General features: G+C 37.8%; 1 protein-coding gene and 1 pseudogene across 1 annotated transcript in view; one reads left to right on the top strand and one right to left on the bottom strand.

The window, feature by feature from the left end:
* LOC102406411 (TIR domain-containing adapter molecule 2) overlaps nucleotides 1–18,351 on the bottom strand; it is a 46,265-nt gene that overhangs the window by 19,866 nt on the left and 8,048 nt on the right. The window contains exon 3 of the mRNA XM_044925499.2: nucleotides 17,079–17,210. Within this exon, the coding sequence (XP_044781434.2) occupies nucleotides 17,079–17,210 (132 nt within the window). The remainder of the gene's footprint in view (nucleotides 1–17,078; nucleotides 17,211–18,351) is intronic.
* LOC112577842 lies at nucleotides 3,330–4,777 on the top strand (annotated as a pseudogene).

The following is an 18,351-nucleotide window of genomic DNA, read 5'->3' as shown; positions in this document are numbered from 1 at the left end:
CTGGATCTCAGAGGCTTACTACATACAGGTAGAGCTAGGTTATTTTCTCTCCCTCTCCCCACTACCTAATATCAGGATGGGCCATCAAAGGTGGCACTGGCAGACTGTTTACTTGGTGAAATGCCCTATTAAGCCTATGTCAACACAATTCATTATCCACCGACAGCCGGGTTTTCCTCCATCCTCTGTTTCAAATAGTGGCCTCCCTGTTCCTAACCCTGGTACTTTTGTTGCCTTTTCTCTGGCAGTCTCCCTTTGTCAACTGACAAACTTGACCATTGTCTCCTCCAGATACTCCATTTCCTTGATATTAACAACCCAGGGAGCCTTCATGCTCATCCAACTTGTTAAAATTCTCTTTCAGTTTTTTCCTGCCTGTTCCTCTTCTCTGGCAGCCCTTTAAATCACTGCTTTCCAAACCTTTTCATTGAAATACCATTAATGACAAAGGTGATAAACATTTACTTCCCCATTCACCACCCACATTACACGCATAAATGAACCTAAAGTGACTCATGTCAAGGACAAACTGAATTGCCTCATTTTAGGTTTTAAGTTGCTCCAAATTCTGCATTGTTCTTCATAAATATTCACATGCTGTACTAAAACTTCAAATTGGTTACAAGTTTAAGTTTTCTTCTCAAATTATCCAGTACAGGTTTCAAGAAAACACACCTATCACTTATGCCACAAGTATGAATTATTTAGTGTGTTCTATGTGCTAGGCCAAACTAGATAGCATATTGAAAAGCAGAGACATCATTCTGCCAGCAAAGGTCCGTCTAGTCAAGGCTATGGTTTTTCCTGTGGTCATGTATGGATATGAGAGTTGGACTGTGTAGAAGGCTGAGCACCAAAGAATTGATGCTTTTGAACTGTGGTGTTGGAGAAGACTCTTGAGAGTCCCTTGGACTGCAAGGAGATCCAACCAGTCCATTCTGAAGATCAGTCCTGGGTGTTCTTTGGAAGGAATGATGCTAAAGGTGAACTCCAGTACTTTGGCCACCTCATGCGAAGAGCTGACTCATTGGAAAAGACTCTGATGCTGGTAGGGATTGGGGGCAGGAGGAGAAGGGGATGACAGAGGATGAGATGGCTGGATGGCATCACTGACTCGATGGACATGAGTCTGAGTGTGCTGGGAGCCGGCATATTGCATATTGAGTGAGGATCTGTAATAGCTCAACTGGAATTCTATCACTGCCGGGAGCCAGCGTGAGGAACTCCGCCCATGACAAAGGTCATGAGGAAGGAGGCTCGGCATACGCAAAGGCGGGATCGAGCCTCAGGAGTCCCCCTGGAAATTCTCGAGCATCTACCCCCAAAACCAGAGTCTGCCTACTTTCTGCTTTGTGCTTTCACCTACACCTCTGACTTTACGGGGGGCTGTCCCCCACTACCTCTCTCTGGAAAAAGAGTTAGCTTACAGCTCCAGTTAATAATTCCTGGGTGTGACAGTGTTTAACCTACAAACTCCTTTGGAAATCCTCTAGCCTGCCTGAATGGGTTTTTCCGGCCACATGTGATTGTTCAGAGCCTCCCAACTGTGAGAGGCAGGAGATGTTCTAAACTGCCTAAACACAGATTCCTTTGAGTAGTTAAAAGATTGATTAGAAATTGTATTGGTGAAGGGTTTTTCACTTGTTGGGCCAATGTTTGCTGCTAAGTCTCCATACTCCTTACCTACTGTGTCTTTGGCAGTGTATTGATTGATATAATGGGTGTATAGAAATGTAAAATGCAGCTTTGTCCAATGCTTTTTGGAAGGCTGGTGCCTGACTTTGGAATAATCACCTTTAGAGAAAAATAAGTTTCTTAAAATGTTAACAGGCCTCTGGGCCAGAAGATGATGTCAATCACCTGAACTTTTGCATATGATAAGTTTGAAAGCCTGGCTTAGAGTAGAACCAGGAACTGCTGTCCTTGCATGACTCCACCCCTTCCCCCATTATCCTCTATGCATACCTTAAGGTATAAAAACTACTTTGGAAAATAAAGTGCGGGCCTTGTTCACTGAAACTTGGTCTCCCCATGTCATTCTTCCCTTTAACTTCCAGCTGAGCATCCATCTGGAGCGCGGATGTCCTCTGCGACCATTTATTTGCCTGGGCTTCTAAGACCCACTCGAGAAGGTGTCTAAGGTGGGGCACCTTCCGCTATTCGAGAGGGCGCCTGCGGCCTCCGTGGTCAGAGCTAACCTGGTGTCACGGGTTATATTGATTTTCCGCGTAAACCAAGCCACTCAGCTTCTTTTCTCCACTGAATTTTCCTACTGAGCTATCCTTATTTCAGCTTCTTTTCTCCACTGAATTTTCCTACTGAGCTATCCTTATTTCAGCTTCTTCTCTCCACTGAATTTCCTCACTGAGCTATCTTTATTCTATTACTCTTTGTATCCTTAATTAAAGTGTAATTAAGCAGTTATTCCCTGACCCTCGCCTAGCCGTCTCTCCTTCGAATACCCTGGATCAGCCGGGGCTGGTCCCCGGCATGAGTGAACTTCGGGAGCTGGTGATGGACAGGGAGGCCTGGCGTGCTTTGATTCATGGGGTTGCAAAGAGTAGGACACGACTGAGTGACTGAACTGAACTGATGTGCTAGGCACTAGGGATACAATGAACAAGGCAGACATTGCCCAGTCCTCACGGAGCTTTTGCAGTCTAGAGCAGGAGACAGACAAGGGGCGCTGTTTACAATTTCAGATCTACTCACTGAAAAGAATGAATGAATGAATGGAAGAAAGCAGAGTAAAGTGGGGAGGGGTGCTAATTAAGTCAGTAAAGAGATGGCTTCTCTGACATGTAGGATGTTTTTCCTGTGGCTTCCCACCCCTGAAACCCTAGGCATTCCTTGCTGGTGTTTTCAGGATGTTGATCCACTGTCCTCTTTCACTTACTCTACCATTTCCCTGGATATCTTACATGTGTCCAGCAGACTCACCTCAGTCAGTAAGGGCATAAATGATTTGTACATGATTAATGAACTTGACCTCATTGACATATATAGATTATGGCACGAATGCAATTTCAGAATATTCTTTTCAGATACAGAACATTAACAAAATCAGATCATATTTTTGGCCACTGAGAAAATCTCCACAAAGCAAAATCAAATCAAATCAAAAGATTGAAAAAAAGTGAATATCTACACTAACCACTAATCTGGAAAAAAAAAGCAAAAAGAAAAACAAGAAAAGCTCCTGTATGCTTGGAAATTAAAAGGCAGAGTTCAAAATATACCATGGATCATGAGATCACAACATGACTCAAGTATTTTTATTTGAATATTACTAAAAATGCTAAATATCAAAACTTGCTGGATACAGCTAAAACACGAGAGGAATTTCTGTTCCTAAACACACGTCAGAAAACAAAGCAGGGAGTCACTTATCTGAACCACAACATCAGGCAATCAGGGAGCAAGCCGTTCTCTTCCTGCCACCTTGGGCCCCGTGGGAGCCTGCTGGGAACAGGACTTTTAAAACGACAAATACGTCTGGCAGGCTGTGGTTCAAGGCCATCTTTGCTGGCTATTAGCAGGGTCTACGGAGCCAGAGGGAACATACAACTCTCTTGAAAATTGAAGGTGTATATGCTCAAAATGAACTGAATTCTATCTAGGCAAGAGATGTGCTTATGTGTACAAAGCAAAGAACACACACAGTGATGCCTGGAGGAAAACCTAATAAAACTAGAGTAATCTGGGAAAACATAACACGCTCATGGAAACAGTGGCATGGCTCCTGCCAAATTCCAAAGCAACCTTCTTACAAAGGCCACTGGACACAGAATCCATGTGATGCTGTACTCTTCAAGGATTTAACCTTATTGAAAAGTAAATCAATAAAAGCGTGGTTAAAAAAAAAAAATCAGAGAGAAAAAAAAACCCAGGGAATGAAATCCAAATAAAAAGAAAAAACAAAAATAAGGCCAGAAATTAAAAAAACAGGAAAAAATAACAGAGGACCAACAAGAGCAAAATGTAGTTCTTTGAAAAAGATTAATAAAATTAATAAGCCACTGGTAAAACTAAGTAGGAAAAAAAAGAAACAAGATACAGATAGCAGTATTGGAAATATCACCACAGGTCCTAAGACATTTAAAATGTGAAAGGTATTAACGCTTTGTCCCTATCAACTAGGTGAGATAAACTGGGAGAGGCAGTTGTCCATGCATCTCTTATGTTCCTCTGTCTTAATGAGTATGTGCGAGATCCTGGCTACCAACTAGGTGAGATAAACTGGGAGAGGCAGTTGTCCATGCATCTCTTATGTTCCTCTGTCTTAATATGTGCGAGATCCTGGCTACCATTTACCTGAGCCATTTCTCAGGGTAGCATTTACAGTGGGCAACCATGAGATATGAGGCAGAGTCGCCCTCCACAGAGAACAAGCAAGCTTCCTGCTTGCTGTTAAGAGTGGTGAATTCCTTAAGCTCAGATGTGACCCAGACCCACTGCATGTGTAGCATCGACTTGGGCCTCCTGTCTCTCCCAGGGGACTTCTGAGCAAGAGGAATCACTGCAAATACGCTGAAAGTAGTGTTGCTTGCGGTGTCACAAGCAATAAAACCTTTTTTCTGATCCAGGAGTTTTGTGTCTTCTGCCAGAATCCATCAAACAGTAACAGGCATTGTATGTGGGTAAAATCAAATCCCAGACCTGACAAAATGGATAGGAGGGACTTCCAGTGATTCCAAAGATACCATCAAATTCTCTCCCCTCAAACAAATGTAAACTGGACCAAACAATTAAAAACTATTACTCAGGGGCTCTGGAAATTGACCAAATTCAAACAAGTTGATAATCATTTATTCACTTTGAAAAATCCTGCTGAATTCTGGGTTAGAATCTGTGGCATTCTTGGCAGGAACTAACTGTTCTCATCTCCTGACCCTCGTACACGCCTCAGCTTTGTTGGGGCAACAGCGCCACCACTGTGAGGCCAACAATGAAGGCCAGGAGCCCAAATTCTGCTCTCAGTCAAGTCCACACCTGGTGTGCTGGCATAAAAACTGAAAACTTGGGAGGACATAAATGGGGAAAGCTCACAGCTGTTAGCCTGAAGTCATGGCCATGTGAGGTGTACAGCAGACCAGTGGACTAGCCAAAAACCTACAGGCAGATTCTGGAGATGAGAGAGCCCACTGAGGGTCAAGGTCAGCTTATCACTTACCTTTGCAAGAATGGGAGGTTACATGTACACAGGGAGAAACACGCCTGCCCCTGCAGATATCTGCGTTTGAACCCCGGTTTTAGCACTAACTGTCTGACCTTTGGCAAGTCAGTTTAATCATTCTGTGTGTCAGTTACTTAATCTGTGAAGTGGGAAAGAGCAGTGTTGAGAGGCACACATAAATTATATAGAATGTAGAACATAGTGCAGCAGGCACGTAGTATTACTAACGTGTTTACTGCTCAGTTCAGTTGCTCAGTTGTGTCTGACTCTGCCACCCCATGGACTGCAGCACGCCAGGCCTCCCTGTCCATCACCAACTCCCGGAGTTTACTCAAACTCATGTCCACTGAGTCGGTGATGCCATCCAACCGTATCATCCCCTTCTCTGGCCTTCAATCTTTCCCAGCATCAGGGTCTTTTCCAATGAGTCAGCTCTTCGCATCAGGCAGCCAAAGTACTGGAGTTTCAGCATCAGTCCTTCTGTGAATTTTCAGGACTGATTTCCTTTAGGATGGACTGGTTGGATCTCCTTGCAGTCCAAGGGACTCTCAAGAGTCTTCTCCAACACCACAATTCAAAAGCATCGATTTTTCAGCGCTCAGCTTTCCTTATAGTCCAACTCTCACATCCATACATGACCACTGGAAAAACCATAGCCTTGACTAGATGGACCTTTGTTAGCAAAGTAATGTCTCTGCTTTTGAATATGCTGTCTAGGTTGGTCATAAGTTTTCTTCCAAGAAGCAAGCATCTTTTAATTTCATGGCTGCAGTCACCATCTGCAGTGATTTTGGAGCCTGAGAAAATAAAGTCTGTCACTGTTTCCACTGTTTCCCCATCTACTTGCCATGAAGTGATGGGACCAGATGCCATGATCTTCGTTTTCTGAATGTTGAGCTTTAAGCCAACTTTTTTACTCTCCACCTTCACTTTCATCAAGAGGCTCTTTAGTTCTTCTTCACTTTCTGCCATAAGGGTGGTGTCATCTGCATATTTGAGGTTACTGATATTTCTCCCGGCAATCTTGATTCTAGCTTGTGCTTCTTCCAGCCCAGCGTTTCTCATGATGTACTCTGCATATAAGTTAAATAAGCAGGGTGACAATATACAGCCTTGACATACTCCTTTCCCTATCTGGAACCAGTCTGTTGTTCCACATCCAGTTCTAACTGTTGCTTCCTGACCTGCATACAGATTTCTCAAGAGGCAGGTCAGGTGTTCCCATCTCTTAAAGAATTTTACAGTTTGCTGTGATCTACACAGTCAAAGGCTTTGGCGTAGTCAATAAAGTAGATGTTTTTCTGGAACTCTCTTGCTTTTTCCATGATCCAGCAGATGTTGGGAATTTGATTTCTGGTTCCTCTCTGCCTCTTCTAAATGCAGCTTGAACATGTGGAAGTTCACAGTTCATGTACTCTTGAAGCCTGGCTTGGAGAATTTTGAGCATTACTTTACTAGCGTGTGAGATGAGTGCAGTTGTGCAGTAGTTTGAGCATTCTTTGGCATTGCCTTTCTTTGGGATTGGAATGAAAACTGACCTTTTCCAGTCCTGTGGCCACTGCTGAGTTTTCCAAATTTGCTGGCATATTGAGTGCAGCACTTTCACTTTGTTTGTTTACTACTTCTCAAAATGTGTTTTGAAAATACTTGCATCAGCATTCTGGGGAGGTGGCCAAGATTCAGTCCAGGTGTACTGAATCAAAGTCTTATGGTCATGGAAAAGAACCTGAGAAAGATGTTTTTTTACAAGTTGACTAGTGATTCTTATACCACCAATATTTGAGAACTATTGTTTTTAGGTAAGATTTATAGTTTTCTGCTTGGAGTCTTTGTCCATGTGCCTTGTAGGTACAAACTATTGTATTTACTTCAGTATCCTCACTGCGGAGCAGACAGTAGGCAGTCAAACGTCTATTAAGTAACAGAAAGCTTTATTAAAGTCAGTCAACATCTAGCTCTGCAATTCCCACCATGCAGAATAAATTACAAATTAGGCTTGGAATGTAAACCTTTGCACTAATATAAAAAAGCTAAAATTACTCTTATAGAGCACTGATTCTTTAATAAAACTTTGTGAATCATAAACTCCCAAGAATGTGATAAACACTATAAACTCTCTTCAGAAGACTAAAAGATATGTTAAAACTTGCAAATAATTTTAAGGGGTTTACCTCAGGTTAAAAAAAAAATCTCATATAAAAACTGACTTATAAAAACTCTCATGTAAAAACTTTCTTAAAACAAAACACTAGGTTCTTATTTATCACTGAATCCCTATTACTAGAAAAAAGGACAGATAGAGCATATTTGGCATTAAATAAATATTTGTTTAATGAATAAATGGGTCACTGGCCAAAGGATGTTATCATCTGGAACCCCTTGAGTCACCCAAGGGTGATGTACAATAGGGAATGAAAACACAGAGACTGTGTATCTTATTCATGACTTAGTTGTAACCTCAAACTTCTATAAGTGGGAAATAAAAAAACAGGTCATTTGGACCAGTGTTTCCACTTAAGATGAAACATGAAGAAACACAATAAATACCTTAAGACGTAAGATAGAACTTACCCTGTCAAATTCAGGAAGTTTGTACCCTCACTCCAGGGTAGCGCCCTTGGGCTCTAGTCTAGAGCAACAGGTGTCTCACCTCTTTTGGTGGATACCAAACCCAACCTTTGTCTTTCCAACTCTTGTTGATGAAAATACAACTCTTGCTTCTCAACTCATTTCTCTAGATTGGTAGCCACCCCATGGCAAGAGAGGCTTTACTATTAATATTTCCTGAACTCAAACTAGCCAACAAGAAAATCATAAAAAGCTGAAACCAATGAAACAGACATTAAATATATACCAAGGAAAACAATGGAAATAGTGCCTCTTGTATATATACAATGGAATATTACTCAGCCATAAGAAAGAATGAAATCTTGCCATGTGCGCAACTGGTAGATGGGATAAAGAAGTGAGTCAAACAGAGAAAGGCAAATACTGTATTTCACTTATATGTGGAATCCAAAAAACAAGTGAACAAACAAAACAGAAATAGGCATAGATACAGGTAATAAACAGGTGGTTGTCAGAGGGAAGAGGGGTGGAGGGATGAATGAAACAGGTGAGAGAAATTATGGGGCACAAATTTCCATACAAAATAAATGAGTCTCTGGGATGAAGTGTACAGTGTGGGGAATACAGTCAATAATAACAGAACATGTTTGTATGGTAAGAGCGGGCAGCTAGACTCATCATAATGACCGTTTTGCAATGTATAGAAATACTGGATCACTATGCTGTGCACCAGGATTGGGCATAGTGCTGTAGGACAGCAACCAAACCATCTCATAGGAAGAGGTCAGATCTGTGGTCACCAGAGGCAGAGATGTTGTTCTCGGGGGGAAGGGGGTACTGAATGAAGGTGGGCAAAAGGCATAAACTACCAGTTAAGATAAATAAGCACTAAGAATGTAAAGTACATGACCAATATAATTAAGATTGCTGTATATTATACATGAAAGTTGCTAACAGAATTGTTAAGAACTCATAAGAATTCTCATCACAAAAATTTTTTAAAAATTAAAAAAAATTTTTTATTATATATCTACAAGAGATGATGGATGTTCACTGAAATTACTGTGGTAATCATCTCACAATGTATGTAAGTCAAATCATTCTGCTATACACCTTAAATTTATACAGTGCTGCATGTCAATTATATTCCAATAAAAAGGGGGGGGGGAATACCAGCTCTTTGGATTAATAAAAAAAAAAATAAAAGTGATAAGCCTCTGGTAAGACTGGTCAAGTAAAAAAGAAGATACAAATATCTTACACAGTGGTATAAATTTGTATATTACATATAGCAGTATTAGGAATGAAAAGCAGGACATCCGTACAGATCTGGCATAAAATTTAAAAAGGAAGGAATAATATTGTGCTAATAAATTTGAAAATGTAGATGAAATGGACAGACTTTCAGGAATATTCCATTTATCAGTATTACATATTAATAGAAAGTCTTACTAATTAAAAAAAAAATGAAGTCGGCATCCCACAAAAACCACACCAGACTCCAATCAAGCAAACTTCACCTTAGATTTGTAGTAAAACATTTAAGGAAGAGTAATGTAAATCTTATAGAAGCTCCTCCAGAAACTAGGAAAAGAAATCCACTCTCTAACTTACTGTATATGGATATGTAATCTTGATAAACAAACCAAATCCAGTTATCAAAAACTAATATCACATCATGAACTAGACTTGTTTTACTTCAGAAGAAGGTTGGTTTAATAATAGGAAAGCAATTCTCTGACCACATAAAAAGAATAAAGAGAATAAAGGTGGCAAACAATCAGTTTCCTCAATAAATTCAGAGAAAAAGTTTTTGATAAAATTCAACAGCCTTTAGATCATAAAAAATTCTTTGCAAACTAAGAATAGAAGGGAAATCTCCCAACTTAGTAAAAATATCATAAACTGTCTATGGATACCTTGAAAGCATGCCTACAGAACAGAAACAAAACAGGAATGTCTGAAATGGCTTCTATTCAACATGGTAGTGGAGGTCTCTGCAAATGTAATTAGACAAGTAAAACAAAGAAAAGAAAGGTGTGAGAAACAGGAAGACAAATCTGTCATCACTTGCAGATGATACAACTATATACAGAAAAGTCCAAAAGAATATACAAATTACGAGAATTGAGAAAAGAATTTAGCAAAGTGCTGAATAGAAGAATCAATCTGAAAGTTGTGTTTCCACATATCAGCAACAAATGAAAAATAAGCAATTTAAGGATTATAATAGCATGAAAAAATAAAAAAACAAGATTAACTTAACAAAAGTATACGGAACTCATCTATGAAGAAGATTACAAATCTTTATCAAAGGCTCTAAGGACCATAACAATCCAAAGAGGTTCATTCAATGGAAAATGCACTGTTCAAAAGAGGAAACTGTTCATACACTAAATACAATTTTTAATCAAAATTCTAACAGATTTTGTTTTGAAAATTTTATTTTGAAATTTGTGCAACTCTGAACTTTGTTTAAAAGTGTAAAGAACAGATTACAGCCAATATCTTAAAGAACAAGGTAGAAACATTTGTTTTACCAATATCAAGAACTGTTAAAGCTTTAGTAATTAAGATAGCATGTTACTGGTGTATGAACAAAATGTTAATCGAATAAAACAGAGCCCAGAAATAGACTCAGATAAACATGGGCAAGTTTAACAGATGAAAGATTTGGCATGGCAAATCAACAGAAAGATGAGTTTTTAAGGGGTGCGGGAACGAACCTGTACACCTACCTTATCCCAAACACAAAATTCAATCCAAGTAGAAGACAAAACTATCATATTTTAGAACATAGTACAGAAGATATTCATGACCTCAGGATAGAGAAATATTTCAACAACACATTAAAACACCAACAAGATGGGAAAAGACTGGTGTATTTCATTAGAAGCAGAAAGATAAACACAAACTGTGATATGTTTTTTGAAGTAGTTATAACCAAAAGATTAATCTCCTGAATATATAAAGGAATCCCATTAATCAAGACATTCAGTTTTTTTAAATGGGCAAAATATCTGAACAAGGACTTCACAAAAGAGGAAATCCATGTGGTAGACAAACCTGTGAGGAAAAAAATAACCTCACAGAAGTATGAAGCAACAATGAGGTTTGACAGCAGTTTCTTTAAAAATATATACATGTATCTAGAAAAATAACTGAAAAACATTAAAATGGATAACAGACTTCTGGGTGGGTTTTATTCCTCGAATCACTTCTCAAATTCTTTCTTCCTTTGGCTGCACCGGGTCTTAGCTGCCGCATGTGGGATCTAGTTTCCTGACCAGGGACTGAACCCGAGCCGGGCCCCCTGCGTGTGGAGCATGGAGTCTCAGCCACTGGACCGCCAGGGAAGCTCCTCTCAAACTCTTAAGTGTTGCTTTTACAGCATTACAAACCCAGGAGACTTTCTAAAGTTTTAAAAGTCTAACAGCACAAATGTGGAACTTTCCACTGTTACTGGTGAAAGCACTAATTGATACTATTGCTTTAAAAAGTTAGATTTAAGCAAACATTCCACTCCTAGATGTATCCTCAAGAAAGTCACTTAGTCCTGTCCAACTCTTTGTGACCCCATGGACTGTGTAGTCCATGGAATTCTCCAGGCCAGAATAGTGGAGTGGGTAGCCTTTCCCTTCTCCAGGGGATCTTCCCAACCCAGGGATCGAACTGGGGTCTCCTGCATTGCAGGTGGATTCTTTACCAGCTGAGCTATCAGGGAAGCCCTGATATTCTCAAGGGATGATATGTATGTGCAAATAGGACATAATATACAAAAATGTTCATAGTGGCTTTAGAACAGCAAAAATCTAGGAACAATTCAAATGCCATCACAGAAGAAAAGACCGTAACTTTAGTGTATTTATATGACGGACTACTACACAGTAATGAAACTACAGCTGTATGCATTAACATGGGTGACTTTGCCAAACAAAGTCACAAAGGAATATATGTAACATCTAATTTATTAAATAGAATTTAATATTCCATTAAACTTATTAATGTTTACTTTTGCCTGATTTTTTAGACATTTTTCAGGAATGTAGACATAAGTACTATTCAAAGTATGGTCCAGTGACCACACTGAACTGTTACTTGCTGATGAGGAGAGAAGCACGTGAGTAAGCATGCACAGAAAGCAAGCATTCAGGCAGGCTGACAGCAATTTAATATTAACAAAATATTCAAACACATGATTTTGTATTTACTAATAAAAAACTGAGTTTGTGATTGGAAATTTTTTTAAAAGTTTGAGAAGAACAAACATACTTAACTAGTAAAAAGAAAAAAAATATTTTCATTACAAGCAAAACACTGGTTATTGCTAATGAAGAAATAGTCAGGAAAGGATACACAGAACCTTTTATGGTGTTGGCAATACTACATTTCTTAATCTGAGCATGGGTTATTGCGAGTGTGCTTTATAATTTTATTTCTCTTTAAGCTGTACATGTTTAATACCCTGTTTACAATTTTTAAAAGTTTTAAAACTTTGTTACAGACAATACCAATTCTTTAAAAATATATACATTAATCTGTAGAAAAACTGAAAGACATTTCTCAAATGAAATACATCAAAGTGGATGGTGGATTACTGGTCAATTTTACTCTCTGAACCACAATTTCTCAAATGAAATGCATCAAAGTGGATGGTAGATTACTGGTCAGTTTTACTCTGTGAACCACAATTTCTGAAATTCCTGTGTTCCCTTCTCTTTTTAAGGTAGTAGTGAGTGAGTGAAAGTCGCTCAGTCGTGTCCAACTCTTTGCGACCCCATGGACTTTACAGACCATGGTATTTTCCAGGCCAGAATACTGGAGTGGGTAGCCTTTCCCTTCTCCAGGGGATCTTCCCAACCCAGGGATCGAACCCAGGTCTCCCACATGGCAGGCGGATTCTTTACCAGCTGAGCCACAAGGTAGGAATAGTCACTAGTAATTACAGCACTAAAAACAGATTATGCCAGACCCTGTGTTATTTCCAGATTTCACCAAACATCCTAATAATGCTAGCTTGTGGATAAAATGGAGAAATGCAGACTGAAAATTAGCACATATTGTGGTTTAGGGATAACACCCCTGTATTTTCCTCCAGAATTTGGAAACAACCAAGATGGAGAAGTTATTCAGGAGATCACCTTTACTAGTAACAACATATTTTTTGATCTGTACCAATAAATAGACATCCCTGATTTACAGATTGATTCACTCAACTGCTGGCCCAGCTAAACCATGCTCCCTCCCGACTCTGGAAGAGGACAAAGCAAAATGCCGTGAGGAGTATGTCTTTTGATCTGTGTATTTTGTTGCTCCTTTAGCACCCTGTAGGTATCTTAAAAACCAAGTTCTTTCTGCTTCATGACTTAGTTAACATTAGTTCCTTATATAGCTATCTCATCTCCCCCAACTGTTATGTTCCTGGAGGTCAGATTATCTTACTCATTTTTGAAACTCTTAGCAGATTATTATGTACATGATGGACTTCTATATTTGTTACATATTATTTAAGAGCCGTATGAGCTTCAGTTACAGTAAGAACTTTAGATCAAGAGATTAAATTGGACCAATGACAAAAACACAGCTATTATTTATTAAACACTTGTATATGACAGGCATGGAGCCTAAATGCTTTATAATAAATATCTCATTATATTCTCATTGTAGTAGAAATAACCTTAATAACAAATGAAGAAACAGAAATATATGGAGTTAACAAGATCATTTGTATGAGATCACCCAATCATGATCTGATCTTGGCTATAACTCCAAAACCAAAGCACTGAACCACTTCTGAGGAATATTGCTAAGCCTTCGGAGATCACTCTTCAGTGGTATTTATAGGTACTACCACATTGTGGTTGAGAAAGAGGGGTCTGGAACCACAGTGCCATGGCTCATATAGTTTGCTAATTACTGATATACAGGTGGGTTTCTTAACCTCCATTTCCTCATCTGTAAAATGGGAATAATATCCTTACTTCAGAGGATTATTGCAAAGATGCAATGGGTCAACACAAATAAAATACTGATGGTTAACCTGTATTACTGTTACTTATCTGCTACTTTTGTAGACTTGTGCCTAGGAGCCAGTGTCCCCCATGACATTATAAAGGGGGAACAACATTGAGAAAACAATATTATACAACCAAATGTTACCTTACCTAAAAACTAAGAAGCTTTTTAGGGAATTGAAGGCTAAACTTCCTTTCCCCCCAACTTTCAGTAAGAAAACCAAAAAGAAGGTTAATAAGTGAGGTGATTAGAGGTTGTATTCCTCTTCTTTAACTTACTCAGTCCCTAAGATGTTCCAATGAAATATGAAATAAATTATCACTCTCTTGCTACAAAACTGCACTCCAAGGTCTAAGTTGATAAGGAGCTTTAAAAAGACTTAAATCTTGACAGAAATAAGTGAAGTCAGTTTGTTGAAAGATTTTTTTTTTTTTATTCTACAAGAATTGATTGGTACAATCCTGCAGAACCAACATGTGTCATTTAGACAAATTTTTCTTTCCAAAAGTAAATGAAAACGCCCTCTAAATAATTTATGTATCAATTTGTTTAATTTTTGAAAACAATAGTCAATAGGGTCTGCTTTGTCCTATTTAACCATGTTACACATTTACAAACTGAAGCAAAACTGGATAGTAGAGATTTAAAGGAAATCTTTAAAAGAACTTAAAGCAATTTTAATTGCTTTTCAGTCCACTGTGTTTTCAAAGTTGATTATCATCAAGCCAGGATGAAAGCTGTGAACCCCAGACCATCTGCTTCTTTAATAAAAAGAATGTTTAGATTATTAGCAAAGTAATATCTTTAAATGTTATCTTCACACAGTTGGAATTTTAGTATAAACTTGCATATCAAGTCCCTTTCCACTATTTATTCTACTTTAAAAATATATACAGCTAATGATGTTTAAATGATGTTTAAATAAGTATTCTGAGCCGTGTGTCCAAATATAAACATCTGAGAAATTCAAACTGCAGCAACAAGTTATGAAAGGATTAAAGATAAAAGATGAGCTACAAATTACATAGGAGAAGGAAAAGTTCTACTTAATATTCATATCCAGGTAGATATGTATTTTCTAATTTTTATATACATACCTAGTTGAATACTGACAAGCCACCAAACTTTAACCAGTTACAGACTAGACTAAGTCAGTACTATTTTCTACAACAGGTAACAGTGGTGATTTAAAACTTTTTAATATACCTCAATAGTTTTATCACAAGTTATCTGTGGTAATAGTCTTTAAATATCATGAAGTTTAGATAGGTACAGATTAAATAACTATTATCTATGCCAAATCTGGCAGTTTGATGATACCCAACTCTGCTTAATTATGGTGTAACTATCTGAACACAAGAGCAGGCAGGCAACCTGAAAAGGACATTCAACATACTCTCAGGTTTATCACTTTAACAGTACTGTTTAAAATCTGCAACTCTAAATACAGAGGGACGCTTAAAAAGCTGCAGGACAAGATCCCAAAGAAGAGAAATCTGTTAAATCTTAAACTTCAGTTCTTAATCCATTGATAAATATTGTTGAAGGAGTAGCTATTTGGTCTTCAAACATTTTAGAATTAAAGGGTTGAAAGTATGTTCATCCTTTGCTACACTGTAGCATTTTAAATTAGCAAGCAGGACAACCTGAATTCATCTTGCTCTTACATGCAGAAGTGTATGTGCATTTTAAGACAACTTAGAATTAGGAGCTAACTTTTAGTTGGTGGAGGTTAAGTGACTAAAATTGCTGTCCAATCAGTATTCTGTAGTACCACATACCAAAGCCCTAAAAACATGCCAGTCATGTTCAGTACTCATTACTTCTAGGTGGGGGAGAGAAACATGGCAAAAAGCAGTCGTAATTTTTTTTTTTTAAACAGCGTTAAGAGCTTTAAACACAATTTTGCATCATCTTGTATTCTATCCTAGAATACCTGGAACAAAATCTTATTTGAGTCAGCTCAATTTATGCAAGTTATAAAATACAAACACAAACTAAATCCTATAGTGTACAGAAAATGCACTATTTAATACTCATTAAATGCAGTACAATCAATGAAGATTATCAAATAAGAAACACACACAGCATTCTAAATTTTTAAATCATCTTAGGGCTGCTAAATCAGAGATTGTACAAATTATATGTGCAAGACAAAAAAACAAACAAAAAAAACCCAAAAAACAAAGAAGAAAAAGAAAGAAAAAAACCAAAGAAACTCACTTTTCAGTGCATCACACCCACTGGAATAAAACGTATGGTGGCACCGTTACACTTTCACTTTTATATTAACAACTGTCAATTAAAGCTAGGAGTGACTCCCAACATTAAAGCCACATTACAGCAAGAATTAGCCAATTCAATGTTTAATGAAACAGATCACTTTTTTTCTTTGTAAAAGTACTGAAAATGTAATGTGTGCTGACAACTCACTAAAAGTTTTTTCATGTCATTTGCTCCCCATTGTAGTGTCTTATTCTGTGATTATTCTACCTGTTAACAACAGTCTGATTTTTAAGGTCTCTGTAAACTCTGTTACTGAAACATACTAGTTCCTGTGTGTAAGAATGTCTTTATGAAAAAAAAATAACATATCTGGTCATAGATCATAGAATAAACCCAAACAACAAAAATGACATTTTCCAAGCTACTGAGAAATAAATTAAACCATGATGTGTCAATTTAAAATTATATCAATATTAACTAATATTTCTATGGTAGATTTTTTTCCTCATAAAATTAAACAATGCAGAATAGGGCTTGGGTTACAGTTAATCACATTTGGTTTTCTTAAAAACAAAACTTTATTTACTATAAACAACTAAAAAGTAATTTTCTTCCTCCACAACACATCAACATTAAATTGAAGGCTTCGTTTAAAATATCCACTGCTTACAAGAAAAGTACTTTTAAAAGGATAAGAGGAATCAAAATTACCAAAGGTTAGCGTGTGAGGAGTAGATAGTAACAACCCAGAAAAGTGTAAATCATTGTGTTGAATATTTATGAATAGCCCAAAACAAGTCCCAAAGTTTTTCTACCTTTACAAATAAAAAAAGGTGTCCTTTCCACAGCTTGGGATACGCATTGTACACCCACCCCCAACAAGTGTATGAGTAAGGTTCTAAATATGTTGCCATATTAAGTTCTTCGGTACCTAAAATTAATTGGAGGACAGCAATATTACAGCGGCAATGGTGTATCAATTCTCAAATTACGATCCAACACGAGTTGTTGTGGTTCTTTTATCGGAGAAGAAGCTTTTCAAAAGAAATACCTGCCCTATGCTAACCACCAGGAGAATGAGGGCTTCTCCTACTGACCAGTAGGCCACTCTTGTATTTAGATCCTCAGCTCGGCTTCGGCCTTGAGCTTCTCTCAATCGGAAGTGAGTCTGATAGTCAATGACAGATTTCAGAGCTTCATGAATTGAAACACAGGCAGATTCCATCTAAAGAGAAAGAGTTTCAGTTAGTAGGTTTCATACTTTCTGTACAATCCATCTAGCATATCCATCGTTTCTTTCACTGTGATCCCAAGTCCTCATGTGACTAACATGCCACTGAACTGGCCCTCGTTCACTCACTCATTCATGTCAGTGGTCCTGGCAGAGCAACCCTTTCACTTGCTCCACTAGGATGACTGGCAGCCGCTTGCCCCAAACTGGAGCGTTGCAGCTGCGGCATCTGTAAGGTGGCGGGTGGAACACCAAGCGAACAGTAGAAGAAACACTAAGCAGTGAAGGCTGGTGGCGACAGAATTGAAGGCCAGATTCTCCAAGAGGAAGAATTCGGAGGAAGAGAATGACACGTCAGTAAATCTGACCAATAATATGCATATGAGTCAAAGTCCAAATATAGCAAAAATGAGCAAAACATGGCATGAACGTAGACTGTCAAAGTCATTTCAAGTATCTTAAACAGCTGAAACTTCAAAGTGGGAATTTTTTCCCCCACATTGACCACTTTGCTAAGTAAGTTTCTCCCTCATTTCAGTCAACAAAAACAATATATACATTCTCAATGGGACGTCAGTCTTATTTTCACTGTGAGCCAGTGGGCCTTCATCTGATGACATCTTACCTTTTTCTACATTACACTATTTGCTTGAGAAGGGTTAAGAGTCTAATTTTTCTGGTTGTTGTATACAAACAACCAGTTTAATATTTTTCTACTGCTGAAAATTTAATCCTGGTAGTGAGATACAGGTTTTATTATATTATACTTATTTTATATCACAAACCACATATTAGGAGTTTAAAAAAAATGAGTTTGTTGTGATTTTAATAATAGATATTAGAAAATAATTTAAGTTCTACCAAAATAAGTAGAAAAGGAATAGTTACAAAAATATTTCAGAGAAAGTTTCTTTAAAAAGTATGAGAAATTAGGAGGTCTACAAATTAAATTTACCGATTAGAATACTCAAACATTTTTGCTTGTTTTTTTTTGGTTTCTAGGAATGGAAGATCACCATGTACTAAAATGAATGATTTATAAGTTTTAGTAAGAGGTAGACAGGTGCTTCTAGCATTTCTTTGCTTTCCATGTATCTCAAAATGATGAACAGTCTAAGAATTCTTCCTCTGAAAA

The sequence above is a fragment of the Bubalus bubalis genome, chromosome 11, assembly GCF_019923935.1.
Source record: "Bubalus bubalis isolate 160015118507 breed Murrah chromosome 11, NDDB_SH_1, whole genome shotgun sequence".
NCBI lineage: Eukaryota > Metazoa > Chordata > Mammalia > Artiodactyla > Bovidae > Bubalus > Bubalus bubalis.
This window is presented reverse-complemented; position numbering and strand designations above follow the sequence as displayed.